General features: G+C 40.9%; 1 protein-coding gene across 2 annotated transcripts; it reads right to left on the bottom strand.

The window, feature by feature from the left end:
- Window positions 1–884: 884 nt before the first annotated feature.
- Window positions 885–23101, bottom strand: LOC139911244 (gamma-adducin-like). Of its 2 annotated transcripts, none has more exons than XM_071898745.2 (15): window positions 22944–23101; window positions 13934–14173; window positions 12468–12612; window positions 11516–11667; window positions 10411–10491; window positions 9588–9737; window positions 9125–9268; window positions 8336–8434; window positions 7392–7565; window positions 5803–6063; window positions 5479–5595; window positions 4824–4913; window positions 4464–4587; window positions 3008–3103; window positions 885–2749 (listed from the first exon to the last, which is right to left on the bottom strand). In XM_071898745.2, exons 2-15 carry the CDS (start codon window positions 14132–14134, stop codon window positions 2502–2504), a joined length of 2082 nt encoding a protein of 693 aa, XP_071754846.1. In that variant the 5' UTR covers window positions 14135–14173; window positions 22944–23101; the 3' UTR covers window positions 885–2501. The 2 variants fall into 2 exon arrangements, with proteins under 2 accessions (XP_071754846.1, XP_071754847.1); XM_071898746.2 differs by lacking the exon at window positions 22944–23101 and adding an exon at window positions 15204–15327.
- Between the last annotated feature and the right edge of the window lie 742 nt (window positions 23102–23843).

Raw genomic sequence — 23843 nt, 5'->3', positions numbered from 1 at the left:
GTAAGGGATTGTTCAGATGACAACTTTGGAGTCTGTCAGCTGCCCTGCTTTCTGTGTCCTTTGGAGTAGATTACAGCTGGAAGAAATTACAGAAGAAGAAGACTGTTTTGAAAGTCTTTTTCTTTCATATCTGCATTTTCCTGACCAGAGAACATTCATTCTCCTGAACTGAAATGTAAATCCTTCATAAATGCCAGTCAAATTGTGACGCTGTTGTCTTAACTTCAGCTTTAATGTGTCTTATTTTAGAAGAAATGCAAAGAACGTTATTCACTTCTGTTTCCTAAGAAGTGCGTTATTATCTTTGACCCTCTTGTCTTGCCCTCATGTCACCTCGCAGGCAGGGTGTGGGTGGGGGTGGGGTAGGTATGGATCCTGTCACTCCCCTAACATGAACACCTGTTGGAGACACCAAATCCCCTCTTTGTCTCCACGGCCCCTCTCAGTGGATTACCATGACAACACCCATTCATATCATGGCAGAAGACTGATTATACGGCTCCACACGGACAATTATCACTGAACAGAGCACATTGTTTTAGGGGGACGCTGCTATTTTTTTCACTGAAAGCTGTGTAAATAGTTTTGTAGAAAGCTTTAATTTGTACCTGGGGTGTTATTTTGTCTCTAATGAGGGGCGTTCAGAATCTCCAAGCAGTATGGTTAGCTGGGTTTTCATACCCATCATAATGAAATATAGCAAGCGAAATAAGGAAATGATGAATAAAACATGCTACTTGGAATATAGCAGGTGAAATAAATGCATAAATATTCAACCGCATCAAAAACCTGTCCATGTTTTGAGCTATATTTGTGTCAAGGTAAGACGTACCAAAATCAAATAGCTTTCAGTCAAAAAGCAAGAGAGCAATAAAACTATTAAGTAAACACATCCCAGTTTTTATTACATCAGGTGGAATGCAATTTTAAAGGGACTATCATTGAGGCAAGGGGGCTATAATGCAAAGCACCATAACCTATGCAAAAGCCCAGGCGATACAAATAGCAATGTAAACAACAGAGGAAATACAAGCACTAGGCACACAAATTACTTTAGTAATACAATCTGTAAACATGATGTACTGTGTATATTCAGGTACGAATGTAAATAAGGAGCTTACAATGAAAGGCATTATGACAAAAGAAATGTTGGAATATTGATATTAGATTGTACTGTCACATTTCCATATTTCATCTTTAATACCTTCATTTTGGTTTAGCGTTAAAAAAAAACTTCACAAAAACATTCTATTTACAAAGGCAAAGAGTTTTCTCCCTTTGGGTCGAAGCAAATCATTCACATTATTGACTGGGATGTTAATATATGGTCCTCTAAAATACTTTATATCAATCTCAAACAGTGGCTACAAAGAAAAGCTTTCCACAGCAATATTGCCATCAACTTACTATTTGGACATTATTAGTCAAAATATCCATGACAACATTCAACTTTCGGGATTCAGGCCTGGCACTTCTCATTGTCAACTCACATCCGTGCATGTGCTGATTTGCTTCCAACTCTGTAAAATTCATAGCTTCTCACTGATAACCATCAATATGCAAAAATATGTCTTAGGCCTTTACTTTCCTTAACTCGCTCTGTTAGTCACAGTCAGTTCCTTGTCACAATTACAATTAAGCAGCAACCATGGAAAAAAGCATCACTGACATTATTGGAATAACATGCCTAACTTGACTTATTTTCTGTATTATTATCAATTATAGAATGTTTAATAAAACAGTCAGAAGTATGTAAAGAATATCAAATCATTTATTGAACTATCAAACACTAAATTGTATTACCTATTATATAAACCAACATATATTATTACAAGATAGTATAACTATGGATAAGTCCAGATAAAAATCGTACTGCTTAAGGCTCAACTTCAGATTTCCAGCCGCTGTGACTCTCTACTGGCGTGATCGTTACTCTTAAATTGTTTAACAATTTTCTTACCTTTCAATATACATTCAAAAATGAACTTATGCAAAAAAAAAAAATCCACAAATACTTAATAAGCCAAAATTTGATGTATTTATGAAGTTCAAAGCGTTGTTAGTGTTTTATGGCATCCGTTTTCTTAAACCCAATGAAAATATGGGTAATAAGAACCACCAGTATGCAGCCTTATGTTCACCTTTCATTTCGTTTCATTTTGCCGAGCTCTCAGAAGCGGTCAGCTAAAAACTCTCTCAGGAAAAACATCCATATTACCATCTGCTGGCACATCTTGGAAAAACTTTCACATGAAATAATAGCTGTGAATGAAAGATGTGTGTAACAAAGGAAGCAGGGTATGGCCTTGAATACATTTCCTGTGAAACCAGAATTTTCCCCCAACTGAGGAAAACGCGACACTGTCCTGGGAGATTTTTTTTTGACCAAATGATATTCAGTCATTTCTGTTATTTTACTTCCCTTCAAAAAGCTGAGAATCAATTAAAAATCACCTCTAAGTCGGCGATTCACTTATCTTTTTTTTTCAGTTTATGCACTTTTAGGCTTCTGTTTTTTCTTTCTCCTTCGGCTTTTTCTTGCTCTTTTTCAGGAATGAAGGTGTGCGGAACTTCTTCTTTTTCTTGGGGGACTTGGTTTGGCTCTCTGGGGTCTGCGGCTCCCCCGTCTTCTCTGTGGTTGTTATGGAGATTTCAACCGTTTCTGTAGTGCTCACGCTCAGCTTGGAGACCTTGATGCTTAGATCCTCCTCCATCTCTGCCAAGTGGTCTTTCCCATTGGGCATTGTCTCTGTCAACAGATGAAACCAAATCAGTGAGGAGGGATGTGGGAAAAGAACTGCAAGCATACAGACAAGGCTGTAATGATAATGATACAATGAGAGTTAGGCTGTCCACACTGTGGCAGGCAATACAATGGCCTTTTATTTTAATTTAATTATATTAGAAAAGCCTAAAAAACACACAAACAAACTAGAAAACATCAGTTTTCCTCTGCTAGGAGGAGTTAACACCTAATAATTTAAATACCTATTGAGCAGCTAATTACCTTGCTTAGCTGGAGTCATTATGGGGGAGAGGGAGAGGGAGATGGTCGAGCCGTCAAATGTGGTCATCTCATCTGCATCAGTGGCATCATCATCATCTGCAAAATGATTCAATTCATCATTCAGAGGTCATTCATCAAAGTTGGGGTGTTCATGTGTTGTGAGGATTATCAGATGAACACATTTCCGTCTTTTTGGAGAAGCAGAACTAAAAGCTGAAGCCATTGAATACTAGGTTGGATAAACAACTTTGCTACCTGGGGAGCTAGTCGTTTCTGAAAAGCGCATAAATACAGAATAATTCGGAGCTTCAGCCAGTGTACTTTCATATAACTACTACTTGCTACAAATAGCTCCTTCACTCCCAAATTATACTGGAAAAATTCATTCTGTTCCCCTTTGAAATGTGTGAAAATATGCTGCAAAGGCAACACAATTGTAGTTGCGAAAATAGGCTTCTAGCAGAACAGACTAGTAGTTGGGCCTCAAAAGTATTTCTCTATATACACAGCAGACCTCAGATGAAAGCTGAGAACGAGTAAATTCGGAAAAGGCACATTACTATAAAGGTCAAAGAGAAAGGTGTTATTCTAATACACACTGGTAGAAATGTTGCCCTCCTGCACAAAGCCACATTTTTGCCTTTTGCACGATCAAAACCAGGACATGAACACATGGACCGCCGTCTTTTCAGCCGGTCTCCCTCCATCCCTGAGACATGACTTCATGACTCAGAGGACGAGTGAAACCGCTGCCTGACTATTTGTTCCTGATTGCATTTTTCCTGGAATCTCCTGATTTCAGTGAACACAGCCCAAACACTTCACCTCAACCTCAACCACAATTATAATTTGGAATATAACAATCCAGTTTGATTGGATGCAATATGTAGGCTAGACCATGGGCCAGCAACCTGGCAACACTTTTGGCATGTGTTTAGATGGATCCAAAACAGTTTAGACTGAGGAAAGCAGAGCCAAAGATACTAGAGTCACACCCTTGAATCATGTAATTTAAAACTGTAATTCAAGGCAACCCGTGCAGTAATGTCTTAGATGTGTCTTTCTTAATTTAGAAGCTGAACAAGTTTAATTCAAAGCCAAAATCCTTCAGAAATCTGCATTCAGCTGGCCCTAAACTCTCTTGAACCAATTCCAAGAGTTCCTCTGTCGGCCCTGTATGATGATGTCATCTCTGTTAGGCTTTGAAATTGGCTTTGTCTATGCATCTCAATTTCTTTTTCGACCTCTGGTGACCGCGAGGATTAGCCCCCAAAAAAACTGTACGCTCATAATCTACATGAGCTGATGTCAAATACCATGAAAGCCCAAGTAGGATTAAAATAAGTCGGGTTTTTTATGCCTTTAAAGAGAAACGATGCAAAGTGGGGCTTTATAACAGCATCCCATGATATAGAAATATAGATACCAGTAGGCTGTGCAATACAGAAATGAGTACCTTCTTGTCCTTGCTGCTTTCGCTCTACTGTGCTCTTGTATTCCTCCAGCTCCTTCTCCGTCAGCCCGCTGAAAGGGTTGGGGGGAAGAGAGCGAGTCTGCTCCTCATCCTCAATGATGAAAGCCTGACAGAGAGAAGAGCATAAAACCATATTAGGGTCATCTGATGTACCATATTTTGTGATCACAGAGCCACAGAGACTTTGTTTTTATATCTGTATCGGCTCATCTCAAGACTAGCCATACATTAAATTCAAAACTAAAATGACAGGCTATATTCTGTACGACGCGGCGTGGTTGAAGCTTCAGTGATGTGCTACTTTATTGTTTATTTTTATTGTTTTTTTGTGGATGTACTCACTGGTCCTGGTATGGTGTCCACAACGATGCCTGCCAGTAACTGAGACTTGGGTCCTGGAGTCATCTGGTCGCCTCTGTGCTGGTCTCTTATCTACACAAATTAATTGAACAAATTTGCCTTAAAACTGATTCAGTTATCTCCCGTGTTATATAATGTAACTGGGACACTAAAAATGCTGCCACACACAGTCTTCTTAAGAGAGAAAAGCAGCTACAGTATGGCCAGAGTTTTTCATTAGATCAATCCAGTGGCTTTATGATTGACTGATTCTGTGTAAAATGCAGCTGTCATGCCAGAAGGATGCTTGTCAGAACATATTGGTCACTCTAATCAATATCAGTTTACTTGGAATGCAAGTTCAACAGTAATTTCTATACAGCACATTATGGAGACTGCAACTTTCTGCCTATAAAATGCTAACCTGAAACGATAGAGCTTGGAGATCAGGGACATAAACTGGGTGGCAAGAGGATTTTTCACATAACTGACCCAATCACAGTTTAATGTACTGAACCATGATAGACTAGAGTAGTTCCCATAGCTGATGAAAACGAGCCGAGAAAGTGTGAAAGGTCTTTGTGGGTCTTTGGTGTGCGGGACTGTAACACTTGGCGGGCAAATGTAGTGTGAAAGGAGCGATGACGTTCCGACTTACCCGGTTCCTCTTGTCCAAAGCCTCCGTGGGATCAGTGTTGAGCGGGACAAACTGGTTCGGGTCCTCGATCCTTATTGGGGTGCCGCTGCTGATGCCCGGCTCTGAGGACTTCATCCACTGAAAAAAGGAGACAAGAAAAAAAAAGAGGAATACAAGATTTTAAAAGATGCATTTATTAAACTTTCCACAAGAGGGCAGGCTAATATAGAAGAACTGCAGCTTCTTCTCTCCATTACAGGGTTACAAATACCTTCTGAGGCCAAAACACACTGGTGGTAAGGATTAGGATGTTACATTCACAGAGACACTTTGTTTTCAACGCACCGTAGTTTTGGTCCTGGGGCTGCACTCCCCGCTGGGCGAGCGCTCAGGCACGTTGACCTTCAGGTAGCTGTTAGGCGAGTTGAGCCAGCGGGTCCGTTCCCTCTGCTGCTTCTGCGCCATGAACTTGAAGGGGCTCCGCAGGCCCAGCTCGCTGTCCTCCGGCGGCACGGCAGACACCGTGGCAGGGATCTCCACGTCGTTCTTGGACCGAGGCTTTTCCCGCACAATGGGATTCCTGTGAGAGAAGCCCGTCCTGTATCCCTAGCAGGTCACAGAGAGAGGACACGTTGTTCTAGCTATACTTATTAAACAAGCATCCTTTGCCAGGGGTGAAAACGCTTGCACTTTTCTGCAACGTTACTTAGTATTCTATCACACAATCTGTACATTAAGGAAATCACCACATCAGCTATAAAATATATTGAATGTAAAGGATGCACAAGCCACCCAGGATGCACTTACACAACGCTCCTAAAGGTTTTTAACACTTTTCACAGTATATCGAAACAGCACTTTGCAGACGTGCCCAGTTTCAAAGAGAAAAGACAAGACTTGGTCTCAGCTGACAGCGGGGATCGAAGGGAGTGTGTTGTTAAGAAGGCATCAAAGGCCGAGAGAGACAACTAGAATCTACTGATGGGAACCCACAGTGTGCCGAGTCCAGTCCGACACTAAGTGATTGTGCGGTCTGTGTGCTCTTAACTCCCCGCAGCATGCCTTGCCATCTGGAAGCTCTGGCAGAGAGGGTGGGCGTGCTATGATCACAGAGAGCTGTGCAAGATAACACAGCTGCAACCTACTCCAGTTGTCAGCTAGTCGCACACACATGAGATCAGACATGGTCCGACATTTTTTGTGCCCACAGAAGTTGTCAGGCACTGGTCTTTAGCAGTAGAGTTAGAATAGCAGTGTTTAAAGTGACAGAATTACAAACAGCATAGAAATCTTCAAGGGTTGACAACACCAGCACACAGCATGTTAGCCACAGACTAAGATGAAATCACTGTCTTTGGTGAAGGCCAAAAAACAAGAAAAAAAAGTCCTTAACATGGTCTTGTGATTATTACTAGAGAATCTGCTATTATATTGAGAAAATACTAGGGATGCACCGATATATTGTCAGACAGCTTTAAAAACCAATATTGGTGTCGGTATTACTGCCGATATTTGGCATTTTTGTGAGCTTTTTTCTAGGAGTGTGTCACTTAATACAACTGTCAAATTAGCAACAGAATAAAACTAACATGGTCTTTTGTTTAAAAAACAATTATCTTAAGATAGGCATGTCTGAAAAGCTTCACCTGTTTTGCACCTGCATTTGTACTTAGATTCTTACAAAAATGGGTGGGGATATCGGATATCTGTACCAGTCTAAAAAAAGGAAAATACATCTTCATCAGTTCACTTAGACACAGCTGCCATAAAACAACATCATCCAATTATTCAACTCATTTTAAGGTTAAAGAACATGTCTAGTTTCATTGCATTTTCTCTGTCGGTGTTCTGTAATCAGACACTTCCCCAGGAAGTCCCAGAGAGAGGAAACTCAAAGCATCATGGGTAAGGGGCACAGGTCAGGGTTCACTCACCAGGTTGTCGAGCATCCTCATCAGGGACTCGAACTCCGCCTCGCCCACTTTCCATTTGACCTCGTTGTCCATCAGCACCCCGGCAGCGGCCACTCCCTGGGTCAGGGGTTTGAACTTCTCTCTGTCCAGCAGCACGAGGTTGTCGGCTCCACCAGAACACCTCAGAGCGCTCACCTACAGGAGGAGGTTTATTAACAAAATTATTTAAAAGTTAAAGATTTTACTAGCCATATTATCACGGCTGTGCTCAGTCAAAGTCATTTAAAAATTCCATTAGCAAGTTTCCTTGATGCAGATGCAGCATAATTCTGAAATTTAAATAGGACTTGCAAAAGAGAATACCCAGTCTGGAATGGATAAATATTTTCTCTCTTCTAGGATAAGGCTTTCAGTTCAGGGGAATTGTAATTATGTGTAAACTGAGTTGTCAATATGTGTCAAAAACAATGGAAAAACAAATGCGGTGCAGACACATAGGATGATGAAAAAGCACCCAAGCTGCCTCCCATCACAAAGCAATGACAGAGCGTCTCAAAACACTCCCCAAACACCGCAGGGTTCCACCTGCTGCCGGCTGGGAACAACGGCCTCAACCACATATTTGATTTAGCTTTGTTCAAACATATGTTTGAACACGTCTGATCTTGTCAGCTTTGCTTCCAATGTAGATAAAGCAAGAAGACCATGCGATTCAAAATATAAAATTGGAAAACGGCCAAAACCAAGTCGGAGTGATTTCCAAAAACTATTTTCTACAAGTGAAAGAAAAATGAAATAGTACATCACTATGATTTATACATACAGTATGTAGTTAATTCATAAATGTGTAAAAAGTGTATCAAGGCCACATTGTCGAGTTTAGGAAACAGTTCAACCTGAAAGTTGTTATTATATTTCATTAGCAGACAGAAACAGTGTCAAGAATAAAATCAAGTCTTATCTACCTGGATTTCACAAGCCTGCTGTGAATGGTAAATGTAGTGAAAAGCCTCTTCAACGGTTTCCCCCAGAGCAACCAGCCCATGGTTCCTCAGGACCATCACCTAAAAACACATAACAAGAGGCACTTGAGCTGCCTGATGTCCTGCTATAATCACCATGACATAACCAGTTATGCTAATGAAGTCATTAATTAAGCTCATTAACACATTAATTAGCAAATGTTTCTATGTCAACATACTCGTCTTCACATAACACATGGGTGATATTAATATGAAGTCTGTATCTTAAAGCATCAAGGAGTTATAGTAGCTTAAAGAAAATATTTTTTTCCTCACTAATATGCAAATGTATGCAGCAAGTTTATCAACTGTTCTTGATATATTGTGTTCATAAGAATGTGTCTGAACCTTTAATACATCCATGGTCGTCACCATGACGACATAATGCCTGCATACCATGTACCATGGTACTTTTTACAAATAGCCTGAATTACTGAATACAGTTATTTGAAAAATCTCAATTTCACATAAAATGTTAAAGTTGGAAATATAGGATTAGCAAAGCAAGCATGTTCAATTTTAGTTACTATGCATTAGCGTAACATTGACTAATACATTTATTGATCAACAGGTACAAAACACAGTAATATTAAGAGTAATAGCGGGTTGTTGAGACTACTCTCAAATGACTAAACATACAACCAGCTGCCTATATCATCAATATGGATTTTTTTTTCTAGTGCATGCAGAAGAGCCTATTGTCTTTAATGGAGTCCCTTCGGCTGACATTACCTTGGCAGTAGGGCCCAGGGCTTTCTGGAACTCCACCTTCTCCTCTTTATCATCCAGGCAGCCATGGTAACCAAAGTAGCTGACGTCGCCCAGCAGCAAAGCCTCCTGGGAAATGGGCAGGATTCCACATTTCATAGAGGACACCTGTTAAGATGGGATAAAAGCATCTGTGATTATGATGCGTCCACAACTAACTAAAGGCAGCTTTTTGCTATAAGGGACAAATAAAACTTTACATGGCGATGTACATCATGTGCTGTGCGTTTTACAGCCGAGCTTCAAAGGAAACGGCAACATTACATTACAGGGTGTCTGCATCCAAAATAACTAGGCATGCAGGGGGCTGGTTTTAATTCAGATGTTTTCCTCCGGTGCCAAATAAGCATTTAGCTGTGGCTTTTACACCCTGATTAACATGAACCTTACTGCGCGCTCATTTAATGTTAGCTTGGAGCGTACTTACAGCAGCTGTGGCAGGAGTATGTATATGTATGATGCACCTCACATCTGGGCGCATGGAGTAAATGGCAGCGTGAGGACTGAAACCAAACTGGTCAATTCCCAGATCAGTGGAGCCCTGGTCCACCACATCACCAATCATGTTTACTTTCACCTGAGGGTGGCAGAAAAACAATAAAATAAGGGGTGTGATCGCAGTCAGCTGGCACACAGTTATTATTATTATTATTATTATAAAAGGAGAGGAACATATAGATTCAATGTAATTTCAGAAGATGATAGAATACTGATTATAAATACTAAACCTAGGTAATTACATATTGGCAACTATATGAAAATCCTTCTATTCAGCATAACACTAAACATTTTTTAGCACACTGAGTCCATCTAGTCAAGTCACATCAAGTCATGTTCATTTATATACCATCATATACATGTCATATACATACTACATCATACTACATCATATACATACTCATATACATCACATACTACATATATACATACTATATCATATACATCATATACCATACTACACACAAACACACTAACGCCTATGGGCACTTCAGTTCACTAGAGTCTTCAATTCACCTGACCATCTATAAAGCTAGCTATCAATTATTTTCTTCTATTAATTAATAAACTATTAAATCTAAATTACTTTATCTTTACTTTATTGTATACCTTCTGTACCTTCTTTCCATCTATACTGATGAACATTTGCTTAATGATAAACACTGATAATATTTGTAGCAAGGGTTCATGACAATGCGTACTTTGCTTACGAGTGGAAAATGAAAACACACACACACTGCCATTGTGCTTACCAAATTTGCTCCCGTAACTTCAGCAAAAGACAGACCTTGTGGACTGATAAGAACGTGGTCCTGCTCTTTGCTGACACGCACCTGCGGCAAAAGCAAGGATGGAAAAGGAATTAGGAAAATTCCATGCAAAAATGTCAAATTGAATAGTTAGCAATATCTGACATTTATACAACAAGTTATAATTACGTGAACAGCATGAGTAAATGTCAGTGATTGGAAATTACTGTAAAAATGATAGTAAACTGAATGACTGACAAGAACTAGAACATCACCCCCCCCCCCCCCCCCCCACCCCCCCCCCGCCAATCATAACAGTAATATATTCGTTTCAGCAGGAATTATCTGAAATAATCTACATCATTGCATAGAAACATAAAGTATGTGAAAACTCAAAACCAGTACGACCAGTAAGACTCAGACTTGTAAGAAATCTGTGATACTGATCTGTGCTACTAAGATATAAAATCTGCAACTGCTCCATAAAAAATGATTACTTTCGTCGAGCTCTTACAGGGAAATTGGGGATACGGGAATATATTCCTGGCTCAACACTGATAACACTACTGCAGCAGTTTTCCCCCCCAGAATTTTATTCTTGTCGAGGTGGAAAAGCTTCTGAAACAGCATTTAAACCGTGGGACACTAAAACTCTCCACTGAAACCCTTACTCATGAAATTCTTTTAGGTGGGTTAGCAGCTCCTTCAGGCAAGATGACCCATCCCACCTACTCAAGGGTAGGGGAAACTGTACTGCAGAATAAAGCTCACTTTACTATAAAAACCTCAAAAAACATAGTGTGGTTTGACAAAATTGACTTTCCATCCATTGTTTTTGGGGCAACTCCAGGTTTTACATTTTGATATTACAGTTTTAGCTCTTCAAATTCTGGCTATGGGAGAGCGGTTCATGTTCATAAAATTCAACTGTTTCTAGACCATAAATAATATGCAAATTCTTAAAATATAGAGGCATTCTCCTTTAAGTCTTTCAGTCTTACAGGAGCTAGAGAACTTTAAGATACAAGGTTCACATTAAGATACACAAACCTTGTACAGCATACATAAGCAGATGTGCAATGGAGTCTGATCATGAAGCTGCACTCACAGTAATGTATGAGCTTGTAAAACGAGCCCAGCTGAAGAGGTCAACCAGCCTGTAGAGGCTGGCCAGCTTGCAGCGACTCTGTTTCTCCCCTTTGGCAAAGGACGGGGACTCGATGCCGTACAAGTCGTTGACTGGACTCACCATCCCTAAGCCTGGCACAAAACATATAAAACATTAACAGAATCATCTAAACAAGTCTCTTGTTTTACATTAACAACACTAAATTCTGATCTTTTTCGCTGAAACATTTACAATATGTTTACATGATTTACTTCTACAACATTTAGAAGTTTCTCTCTGTGTCCAGCTAAAGTGTTTGTTATATAAAAAAAGCCAACATATAAAATTAGAACATCCCAGGGAGCTTGAGTGCACACAGCTGAATCGCAAAAACAGCTTTTCTCAGAACTTCTAACAAGAAGCTGCAGGGTATTTTTGGACCATAATACTATATAAGGGCATTCAACGAAACAGGACCCCATGTTTTATGGCCACTTTAGCTTTATAAAAGAGCAGGTCTACCTCAATTACTTCAAAGTCATTTACTACGGCCGCCATGTTTTCATTTTTCAAACAGTAACAGTTTCGACAGTCAAACTTTTTGAAAATGGATCTTTTTAACCCCAGGCAGGCTGCGCTGTGACCTCCACTGAAACACGGAGAGTAACATAATTGACACAGCAGACAGCTGTAATTCATTATTGGGGCTGGTCATGTGGGGCGCTTAATAGAAACATTCAAGATGAAGAATGCTGTCAACAAGTTTCTGCCTTTCTGCTGTTTCAGTGTTTTTCAATGTCACAAGAGTCTGAGAATTTCAGCTTTTCACAATGAAGATATTCAGGCTGCATAATGCATACCGACAGAGAGAAGACATGCGGAATGACAATCAGACACAAAGAAAACAGACAGGCACATTCACACACACACCCACACACACAGTGCCACTCACTGATGGGGGAAGTCAGGGGGCCGGCCCCTCCCAAAGTGCTGGCCATGATCAGGTCAGCTATCTGCCTCAGAGCCAGGAGACCTGTGGGGTTGTTGCCCTTTGTCATTTGATCCTGGATCAGCCCTTCCAGCTCATCTTTAAACACCTGTAAAAAAAGGCAGATAGGTTATACTAAGTATGTTAAATAAAACAGTCCAAGAGAAACATCCTCCATTATAAACATCCTGGGGAACTCAGACAGTCTTCATTTCCCAAGCCTTTCCTCCATAATAGCCTGCTGTATGACAAAGCTGGATTGACTGCTTCACTTTGCCTTGTATGAGTCAGGCTTTTTTTTTTCTTTTGGGCCGAGCAATGACTTGGCGAGGAGAGAGGGGGAGATGCGAGGACAGGACAGGGGAAGAGCACATTATCCTGGTAGCTCATGTGCACCCAACCTAACCTTGACCTAGTTCCAACACCTTTTCAGGATCTGTCAGGGAGCACAGCGGGCTCTCAGACGCTCCTTATTACGAGTTTACACAAATCACGAAAGACCACTAAAAACCTCTTTGTCTGTGTGTGAAAAGAGTTGACTGGAGGGAGGAGAGGGGGGGTTTGTATTAAGCTTGACTATCAATTTATGCCTTCAGAATGGCCTGTGAATCTTGTGTATCCCTTCCAGTGAAACAGCACTATTCTCTGTGTGCCACAGCTAAGCTCCAGCATTCTGCCTCATCTTACCACGGTTCCCATGGTGATGAGATAAGTTCCACTTGTTGGGGCCTGTTATGCAATCACAGATGAGTGTGGGCTCATCTTATTTCCATGCACTTCATGGGCATGTGTTCACTGCATCTCCTTGTACTACATTCAACAAAACTGCACTGCTCAATTTTCCATCCTTCTGGTTTATATTATATTGTGATAGTATCAGCTATTATCCATAGGTATATATGAAAAATGAAAAAGAAGCAAAACACTGCAACCAGCATAGGAAATTGCACAGAATATCCCCTTCCATTTTACCTCTGAATATATTTGTTTAGTATGCTTCATCAGTAATAACGTTGGTAAATATTGTAAGACACCAAAGATGCATATGAGATTTAATCTGATGTGTCAATATTTTAACACACAGCAGGGGGATTTTGGCTGTTTATCTCTGACAGTAGTACATTCCATTGTAGCTGCAGCTGCAGTCAAACACAGATTATCGCTGAACACCCGCTGTCTGTTAATAAGCTTGGACAAGGGCAATACGGCTATTCTACCAACTAAACTGGCAGCTAAACCCATGTCTGGTAGAAACACTGCAGAGTGGATGAAACGGCCTTCACATAAACAAGAAAAAAAAACCAAATGCAGTTCAATCCATCTTGAGTGAACTACAAAGGTTATACCACTCCAGCCTTAAAAGCACTGTCCATTACTCAAGAGACACTGAAAGCTAATAGGGCACACATATCGAGCTGCGGGCTACGTACGGGACTCTGGAGGATCTGGGTCACCCTCTTCTTTTGCTCCATCATGTTAAAGTCCTGCCTCAGGTCCGGGGACATGTTCCTGGAGCGGAGGTACTCCGGGTCGCTCTCGTCCACGCGATCAAAGTAGCGCTCCTTGGAGTCGTTGCTGGACAGCGACAGGGTCATGGACCCCGCCGTCTGCCTCACCTCCACCAGACTCATGAGTCTTCTCTTCACGTCCGCTCACTCTTCCTCTGGAATCTGTAAAGATGGAGGAGAAAAAAAAGTTAGAGCTTAGTTCACAATCACGCTGTCAAGGCAACGAGTGTCGGATGAAAACAAAAGATATGGGCACAATGGTGACTCACGTAATTACAGGGATGGAGACAATAGAGAGGAGGACAGTTTCATATTATTGAGGTTTTTATGTAATCTGCAGAAGGATATGTCAGCCATATCTGCTGTGCACACACAGTATGTAAGTGTTTTTACTAACTACACTGTAATAACACAATGGTATCTTACCCCCACACCCCCAAACACACACACACCTATACACACACACAGACATACACACACAGGCACCACCTCTCAAAAGTCAAAAGTATTTTATTCATTTTATCAGTTTAGGCATAAAGGTTCATTCTCTCTCTCTCTCTCTCTCTCTCTCTCTCCCCCCTCCACCCAGATGGAGGCTAGCTGAGAAAGTGGGGGGTGAAAGCAGCAACAATTTACCTACTTCTACTGTCCAGCCAAAAGCTATAAAGCAAGTCAATAGAAAACAACAGTGGGCCTCTGTAAGCCTCATGCAAATCAACTGGTTTGAATAGCTGTTCGCACCTTTGGTGTTGCAGTGTTACCTTTGGGGGGAGGGGTAGAGGGGGGTGGCTGAGTAGGAGGGTTACATGAGTGTATCTTCTGCCACTGCCACATGAGGCCTGAGGGAAATTAAATACTTTTAACCTCTACTAACAGAAGTAACTAAATGGAAAGCCAGGAGCCAATAGTCAAGGCATGAATAAGTTGTGTAGCCTATGTTTTCACTTTCATTAGACCTGGAAGTCAGTACACTGCATCAAATTACAATGTTAAAGCACTTACACTATGCAGATTGATGCGGGGGGGATAAATTACCCAAAACAGCACTTAGTCAAAGCCCTCTTCACCATTTAACTAGACTTTTTGAGACTTGAGTACAGTTTGCGCTGTAGCATCGCTCCAAAAACAACAACAAAAAGCGGACAATAATAATACAGTAGGAAAACTGATACTGTATGTGTGAAAATTTTACCTGAAAGAAACCGCTCAGTTCGTGAATTAACTGCCTCCAGACGATGTCGAATTTGCTGGATAGAGGCTCCAGAAATAAGAAACAAGGCAAACCAGGCGTAATGTGTTATTCCCGATTCGGATACATTGTGAAATCCTGCAGCGCGCAACTTCGTGCTTCTATCCACAAAGCGCAGATAGCCCGCTGCGTGTGTGAGAGAGAGAGAGTGAGTTGAAGAAGAGTGAAGAGTGGCTGCATGGAGGAGGATGTGGGTGTGTTTGTGTGGGAAAAAGGAAAAGTGACCATGTGACCCAACTTATCCACCCACCAGGCCTTCTGCCGAGTTTAGCGGGACAAAGGAATGAACAGTACCTTCAGGCTTTTCTCCCTGACCAGAAATCACTGTATCATTACTATAATATTCATATAGGGACTTATGGTGTGGCTGTGATACTCAATAGTTTATAGTGACCTTATTTCTATGGTATTTTATCTCCTGTGGAATCCCTGTGATATTCTTATTATATTCCTATAGGAACTTATTATAGGATTACAGTTCTTTTTCGCGAGGACTGTAACACAAGGGTTTTGATTTTTTGATTAAAGGAGGAAAGTGACTACTCTTGCATCAGATGTGAATTTCCCAGTGCATCTCTCTCTCTCTCTCTCTCTCTCTCTCTCTCTCTCTCTCTCTGTGTGTGTGTGTGTGTGATGTGTGCTTCATTAACTCTTACCACTTTAATAAATAACTGAGACGTCTGTGTTCCCATCGCCCCTGAGTCGAGGTTTTCATCAAAGCTGTGGCCCAGCATTACCAAAACAGAGCACTTCAAAGCCAGAACAAGTGCCTTCCTTTGTGAATGAAGAAGTGAGTGCAGCCAACAGAAGTTTTCTAAAACATAGGATGTTTGCTCGCAGAAAGCAATGCAACACAGATGTGGCCTTATAGAGGAGAGACTGCATGGTTTCTGCCTCATTCATTCACAATTAGAGGGCAATCTCAGAGTTAATCCCTCAACCACAAACACAACCTAAAACATTAAGGCTAGAATAATATATGCCCAAGTTATACATTAATACATATCAATTAAATTAAGTATATAAATGTATAAATTTCAGTTGACAGTCCAAACTGAACTGTATCAGATGTAATATAAAGTCATTTATCCACTCATTTTTCTCAGCTTCTTGGTAAAAATGACCATCGTTGAATTTCCTGGTTTAGCTTTCGAAGAAAAGCCTAGAGCCCAAGTTGCACCTAATGATAATTTAATGATAATAACAGCAAGAAACCTAGCTAATGAAATCTCATGCTGGGCTGTTTCAAAACCACTCGCACACTATTTTTGTCCAAGTGAATTAAATTGGCTCTATCACTGTAAACAGGAGATAAGATCGAGATTAAAGTGAATGCAAAGCCGCACAAATTTACTCTGTGAAGAGCAGGGGCTGCCTGGCTGGTCAGTCTCTCCAGAGAGCCTTGTGGCAATATTCAAATCTCTTCCACATTATAAATGTTCAACAGTGAATGCAGCTATGGACGTTTCTCAGCCTGCTGCTCCCGCCAGCCCACACAGTTATTACCCTTTAATCACACACAAACACACATACACACACAAATATCTGGGTTTTTTGGGGAGAGAGAGAGAGGGATTGGATCACTGACTGACATAACAATTCCAGGAAACAGAGTGGAGTCTGGGAGGCGGAGCAGATATGTGGACATATGGGGTTGATGTAATGAAAAGCAGAACTTTCTCACTGCGGAGCTGTGTGACCCCCTCAACTCCCCATGGTTACCCTGAAACCCTGCCTGCCTGTTCTGGCACAGCTCCCACAGAAACCACAGACAAACGTAATACCTATATATACACACCTATATATTATGCACAAATACACATATACACGCATGCGAATGCACACATGCATAAATACAGGCAGCGTGCAACATCCTCCCACCCAGCAGCCCCCGCATTCTTGCTGACTATTTGAACTTTCCAAGCAGGGCAGTCTATCTTGGAAGCATTGACCAAATGTCAGATGTTATTAGCAGAAACCTCATTCATAGAGATTACTGTTGAGGATATTGATGCCCACAGATAAAAGCACACCTTTGTCTTGTCACACACCCCACTGGAAATATCGTCCAGACACAAACACTCAAACACTGCCTGGATAAATCCATCCAAAAACATTTAGAATAGAAATATGAAATAATAAAAAAAAACATTTCCCTAATGCATTATTAGTCTTCATGGGATAAATCTGAGAGATAGCACTGTAAAAAGATATAAATATTGATGCAGTAACTCAAACAAACTTGCACATGACAGCTTGACAGGGGGAAACATAAGAAATAATGATGTGAAAATGATTACAGTTTATGAATATAACTCTGGTTCCTTCAAGAAAGGGAAGGAGGTAGCTACTACACTGTGAGACGAGCAATTTAGAGACCCAGTGTGAAGTCTGTACTGTCATGTTCATCGGACCAGTACGTGCTTTTGTGTGTCTGGGCTGACCCTGCCCTCATCTGAATCGCTGTGCGTCACATGCTTATTTTCTCAATTCTTGTGCAATTCCCCTCACATGCAGAGTCTGCCTTCCTCACAAAATGGTTCTTATTTTCTACAATCACCCCGTCCCACAATTGTGAATGTGTCACTGGAGCGTTGATACAAACTAGACTTTGTGTCTGTTGGCGTCTGTGTTTTGGTGTTTTGGTGGGCTAACCTTCCTGTCGCTACAAACATGTCTCTTTGCAAGAAAAGAGCTAGCAAACTCTGCTAGCCACACTGTATCTGCTCTCAACTGGGATGCGATTAGGCCTCGCTAGAAGAGACTGGATGGTGTTTTGGAATAGCCAATGTCCAACAGGTTGTAACTCATGGGAACAATCGAGCGCTCCCTGGCCCACAGTGCAAAAGTTGTAATTCATGAACTGACTGTGCAGAACTTGAAATATAGAGTGAGGATGGTAAAAATGTTTTAAGCACAAGATATAAAAAAGAAATTTGAATTATAAGGTAAGAGGAGGGTAAAGAAAACACTCCACAATTGACTGGATGTAAGATTCAATATGGGCTTTTAGAATGAACAACATATCCGGAGCGCTCCCTGAGTTGAAAAGTAGCCTAAAGCAGTTTGAAGGCGTTCATCGGACAAGGGTCTGAATACAAAATCATGAAGAGGGAAAAACCAAGGCGCTCTTCCCCTCTAAAAAAAAATTAAAACATCTTTATTAGGGTGGCATACCCACAAGGAAATCTAAAAACATATTAGCCACATTTACTCAGTTCAAGCAGAGCAGTCGTAAAGTCGATGAAGGCAACAGACCAATGACCACAAGCAAGCAATGCGTATGTGGCAAGGTATGCAAGAATAAGAGCAGCCTGAAGATCCACGGCATCCGTCAGTTTGACAGTGATGTGGATGGGAAACTGGAGGCAAGAGTTGGAAACCCTGAGACATCAGCACAAAGTGGCAGAATTAAGGAAGCAGCCTCTGGCGCTTCACCAGGCCGTCGGGAAAGAGCCTGAAAGCGTGCAGCCACCTGTTGCCCGGTGGATTCTCCCCTGCACTGCACAGCCAGGCTATATGATGCTAGCAAGCCAGCACAATAGAGACAGGGATCCCTCAACTGCCACTGTTGGGTTGGAGGAGGATTGTGATGACACACAGTTAGGTTGCTGCTCCATCTGAGCTGCCAGATGACCAGGCAAAAGGTGACGGATCCCTGTCCTTAACACTGGGCTAGCTTGCTAGCTTTAGCAACATGCTACAGTCTGTGCAGATAGACTGGGGAATCCACAGGTGGCCAATGAAGGCTCCTGCTATGGGCTGCATTACACAATGGGTGTGTGTCATCTAATAAAAAAGAGTAATCTAATAATAAAGTGTGGCCCATGCATAATGTGTAAATGGTAAAGCAGTAGATAAATTAATTGTGAGAGGGAATAGGAAAACACATTAGTAAACAGAATAACAACCTTTTTCAAAATCATTGTGCAAATGAATTTATTCAGTAATTTATTAATCGATTAAAGACAGGTTTATGAAATGGAATTATTAATTGACCTATTTAATTTAATCTATATAACCTATCTATTAATTAATCAATAATAATTATTACGGTGGCACAGAAAATGCTCCATACATAATCATGCAGTATTACTGTATTATATGCAGCAAGTGCTTTTTGTGAATTGCCCTGTTCCAAACATTAACATCATTTCAAAATTTTTGGCTCATTGTATTTTAATACATTTTTGGTAGTTTGGGCCTTTTTTATCCTCGGGTCATAAATAGTAATTGCAGGACATTCTTTTCGCTGATTTGTAATAATATTGGAATATACTGTAGAGCATCATTGCCAAGGCCAATCAAAGAATGCTTTTACAATAAAGTCAGATCTTTCATATTTTGAAGTCAGTTGCTCAAACAGATGAACTCATAACCTCTCTTACAGCAGCGAAATGCAGAGGAATGAAAAGAAGCAGCGTGTCTCTTTGTGTGTGACCTGCTCCGAGTTAAGCTGTATTTCAAGCTGAGAGGGAAGATGCTAAGAGTCTCCACTCAACTCACAACAAATGTCACCGCCAAGTGCGGCGGGACAAAAAATTGTAGACCAGAGTCTGCTCTCAGTGAATTGGTGTTAATGGGAAAATTACATAATATGGTTCTCTGTTGCAGATATCTGCTGTTAAAACCATCTAAGGTTTATGTGGACTAAATTATACCCAAGCTGAAAGTAGTAGTATTTTTTAAACAATTATCCAGGTACTCGATGACCTATTTGAGATATAAACATGGATAATGCGAACGAATAGCAAATAGCTAATTTCCATAAAACTATAAGCCAATTATTCACATGGAAATTTTTTATGTTAAAACTGTAGGGAAAAAAGTGATTTTACCCCCCCCCCACCCTCCCACCCCACACACACACCGGAAGAAAAGAGTAATCGAATACTATTCTAAAACGAGTACTCAGTTACTAAATTACTTATTTACATCCATAATTCAGACCTAAAATGTCCATTTTTCGATGAGTAATTTTTGAGAAAAAAAACAACTTTTTTTCAGGTCTGTACCAGCTCGGTTGCTATGGTAACAGTGCTTATGCTGTCTGTGTCTGAGGCAAAATTAGGAGAGTGAATGAGTGAGGTTTAACGTCTATTTTTGCAGACCAGTGGGTGTGTTTTTTTCCTACTGACCACCAGTTTATCTTCGAAACACTGTCAGTCGTTGATTTAAGCCAGAAAATTATATAAGAAAGAGACAGAGGGAAAGAGACAGAGAAAAAGAGGAGAGATTGAGTACAGTAACAGTGTACCATCCAACCCTATAGTCCATAATAAGGCTTCCTGCACAAGGAAATCCAACGAGGTGAACATATCTTCTCATCAGGGAGAAACACCGGTTGTGTTGCCTCCTTGACTGATTATTCTTCCTTGTCATTAGAGCACGAGGTAAAAGTTCATAATATTTCCTCATTAGCCGAAGCCATTCTCTGTGGATTTCCTTAACTACTTCAAGATTGAAAGCACAACTGTTTCCCTTCCGACTGGAGTAGTGTATGAAATATTGGCATAACACTTAAAGAGTTGTGTCGGCCCGCGCCCACATATCAACTTCTGGTAATTATGCTTTGGCCCCTGAGTTGGGTGGGGGGGCACCATTTTTTATCAGCTCAATGACCCTTGACCCTGAACCCAAGCTAAATGATACCAACTGTCGGGAGCCAGATGACAGCACAGTAGTCTGGGAAGCATCATTTGTGTTAATGCCTAAAACTATTAAAGTTCCAGAGCATATTTAATTAATTTCACCAGCCATCATCTCAACTCAGCTCCACAAAGTAAAAACTTCCCTTACCAAAAACTTGAATGAGAATATTCGAAGAGCGTTGGACAACCTGAAGACATTTGACATCAGTTCAATTCTCGAAACATTCACAGAAAGGAGACATGTTGTCTTTGGGATATAATCTTCTCTGGGATATAAGATATCCTATCATCTTAACACCGTGTGCCTGTGAATGTGCTTTTCTCCAGTGGTTTTGTCAGCCAGAGAATAGAATTAAATTGGTGTAATCCTGTAAGAAATGCTGCCTTACTGTATATGAGAGATGCTTTCTGCCCTCACGGACATTTGGACCATTTAGATGATTGATTAGAGCACTTAATTGTCCACACTATCAAATGGCTGAGCATGGTCTATTTCTGAAACACAATTAAAAGATATTGAGCGCAGAAGGGTTTAATTGCACTCTCTTTGGCTTTAAACAAGAACCTTACCACTATCAGTTTTTTAGGTACACATTAAAATACACATTTACATTAACCCTTTTGCATCAGGAGAAAGGTGGGGAGAAAAGAAAACTTTTACCACAGGAGTTTTTTGCTGCAAAACATAGACATTGTTTTGATAACTTCACACAGCATATTTCAATCCACAACCTGCTAAAATGGTCCTGCTACACTCCCACAGCATGGTGGGTGGCAACAACAGAGGCCACTTTGAACCTGAAACAATTTACATTGTTACAGTTGGAACGGTGCCTTCACAGCTTTAGGATGTAGAACTGCATCAGCACACACACACACACACACACACACACACACACACACACACACACTGCGATCGTCTGGAAAGAGAACGGGTTTGTTTATCTAAGTGGAGGAGCTGGCTGTAGCCTCTGCTGTGGTTGTCTTTGGATGGCCTCCATGTTGGAGCTCTAGTGTCTAGGGTGCGGTTCACTTTAACCCAGCGCTGAGGTAGAGGGTCTGGCCGACTGAGTCTGACTCCTGGTAAGTTATCACATTCAAACCACAACCAGATTGAGAGGGTAAGTAAGTTAAGCGGGAGAATGCTCTCTGTTTAGAAAACAGCATAGTAAAGCTGTAAAAACCCTGAGAACAAAACCAGACTGCTGACATTTACCATCAACAGAAAAACAGTCAAATTCTACTTTTATGATTTTATTTACTGGAGTGAAAGAATGCCAAATTAATAATGAAATCGGTTTAGTAGTTTGATGGACACAAAAAAAATGTAGAGTTGATGATATGATAAAACTTAATCTAACATAAAATTCATAAAAAGATAACAGCAATAATCTATTACATGGGTGAAAGGGTTTGGGTCATGATCCACATTTTCAGTTTTATGGGTGTCTATAACTCACAATGCGGGACACAAGTATTATGAAATCCAGTGCAGCTCCAACCCCACATCTAAAATCAACAAATGCTTGTTCAGAGTAATGTTTCTGGAGGGTGACATTAATTGAAAGCAGCTGTTAGAAGCCGCTGCAGCTGCAGTTGCCAATACAGACGCAGACGGGCCAGTCAAGCTAGGAAGATGTACTATAACGCTATCAAGATCTTGACAACCCTGCAAAAACAAATGGAGACGATCAAGTCTACACGCAAAACAATCAAATGCATGACATTCTCACTTTGCTGCATTCTACCCCACTACTGTATATACAGAGGGGAACCATTTATTATGATATATAAAAAAAAGTATGGAAGCCTGTTCCCAAGAAATTCCATTCTGATGGACCTTAAATTGTCCTTTATCTGCTATCAGTGCAGTTAAAATAACCTCTTGCTCTCCAAAAGTTTCAAAGCCGATAGATCCTGCAATTGCACAGTGCCAGATAACTTACTTTGCTTTGATCTTAGCTCAGAACTTCAAGCACCAGCGCATGCCTGCCATGATAGATAAAAAAAACCGTAAAAGAATAAAACTTACAATGTCTGTGGATTTTATCCTCTTCCTGAAGGAGAGAATTCTTCACTTTTTAGTTCAAACTCCCACGGTTCCACCAGTTGCTAGATAGCTGTTTACATTATCACTTTGAAAAGGGTCATCTGGTTTCCCAGAAGAGGAGAAACTGCTGCTTTCCTCTGATCTCCTATACTCCCTCAGCTCCTCTGTGACAGGGGCTGCCTATTCTCACAGCGTAGTTGGAGGAAAGCAAGAAAACTTGTCAGAGGAGGTTGTGGAGAGCAAGCTACTACATGGGACTGGTCTGGACTGAAAAAAAGAAATGGGAGGGGCAACACCTCCACCCCCACAAAACACACACTAACACACACTAAATATCTTATATATACCTAGAAATACACATAACCCTGCTTTTGTAATGTAAGCTCATTTCCCCTTTTCCCATCTGTGTAAAATCTCAAAATTCAATGACAAGAATTTGTTTTACAAGTAAAACTAAATGCTGTGTTGACGAGGAGTTACTAGCAATTATACTATATCTCACAGTAAATGGAGAAAACTGCAGCAATCTCCTTCCAGTAGCTCTGCAAGGCATATTTTTCCTCAGCATAGTGAGTGCAGCGCTTGTTCTAAATTCTGCTGTTGAGGAGGACATTGCACACAGCGAATGCTTGCCCGCTATCACCTCCTCCCACATACTCTCTGAGAGCGAATGAGTGGGAGAGTGCTGCTCTCCCTCTTTACTGTGCCACCTGAATACATCAGGCATCTAAAGAGGTGCGCTATTGCCGGGGAGAAAGTGGATAAACAAGACAATTACACGCTTTAGGCAGCGAATTGCTGTTCTGCTCGAGTAAAGAAGCAAATGCACAATGAAGACAAAGTGACACATGATGTGAGAGGGATGCAGAGTTGGGTTATGTG

This window comes from Centroberyx gerrardi, chromosome 15 (genome assembly GCF_048128805.1).
Source record: "Centroberyx gerrardi isolate f3 chromosome 15, fCenGer3.hap1.cur.20231027, whole genome shotgun sequence".
Classification (NCBI taxonomy): domain Eukaryota; kingdom Metazoa; phylum Chordata; class Actinopteri; order Beryciformes; family Berycidae; genus Centroberyx; species Centroberyx gerrardi.
The sequence above is the reverse complement of the archived record's forward strand: the minus strand, read 5'-3'. Positions and strand labels throughout refer to the sequence as shown.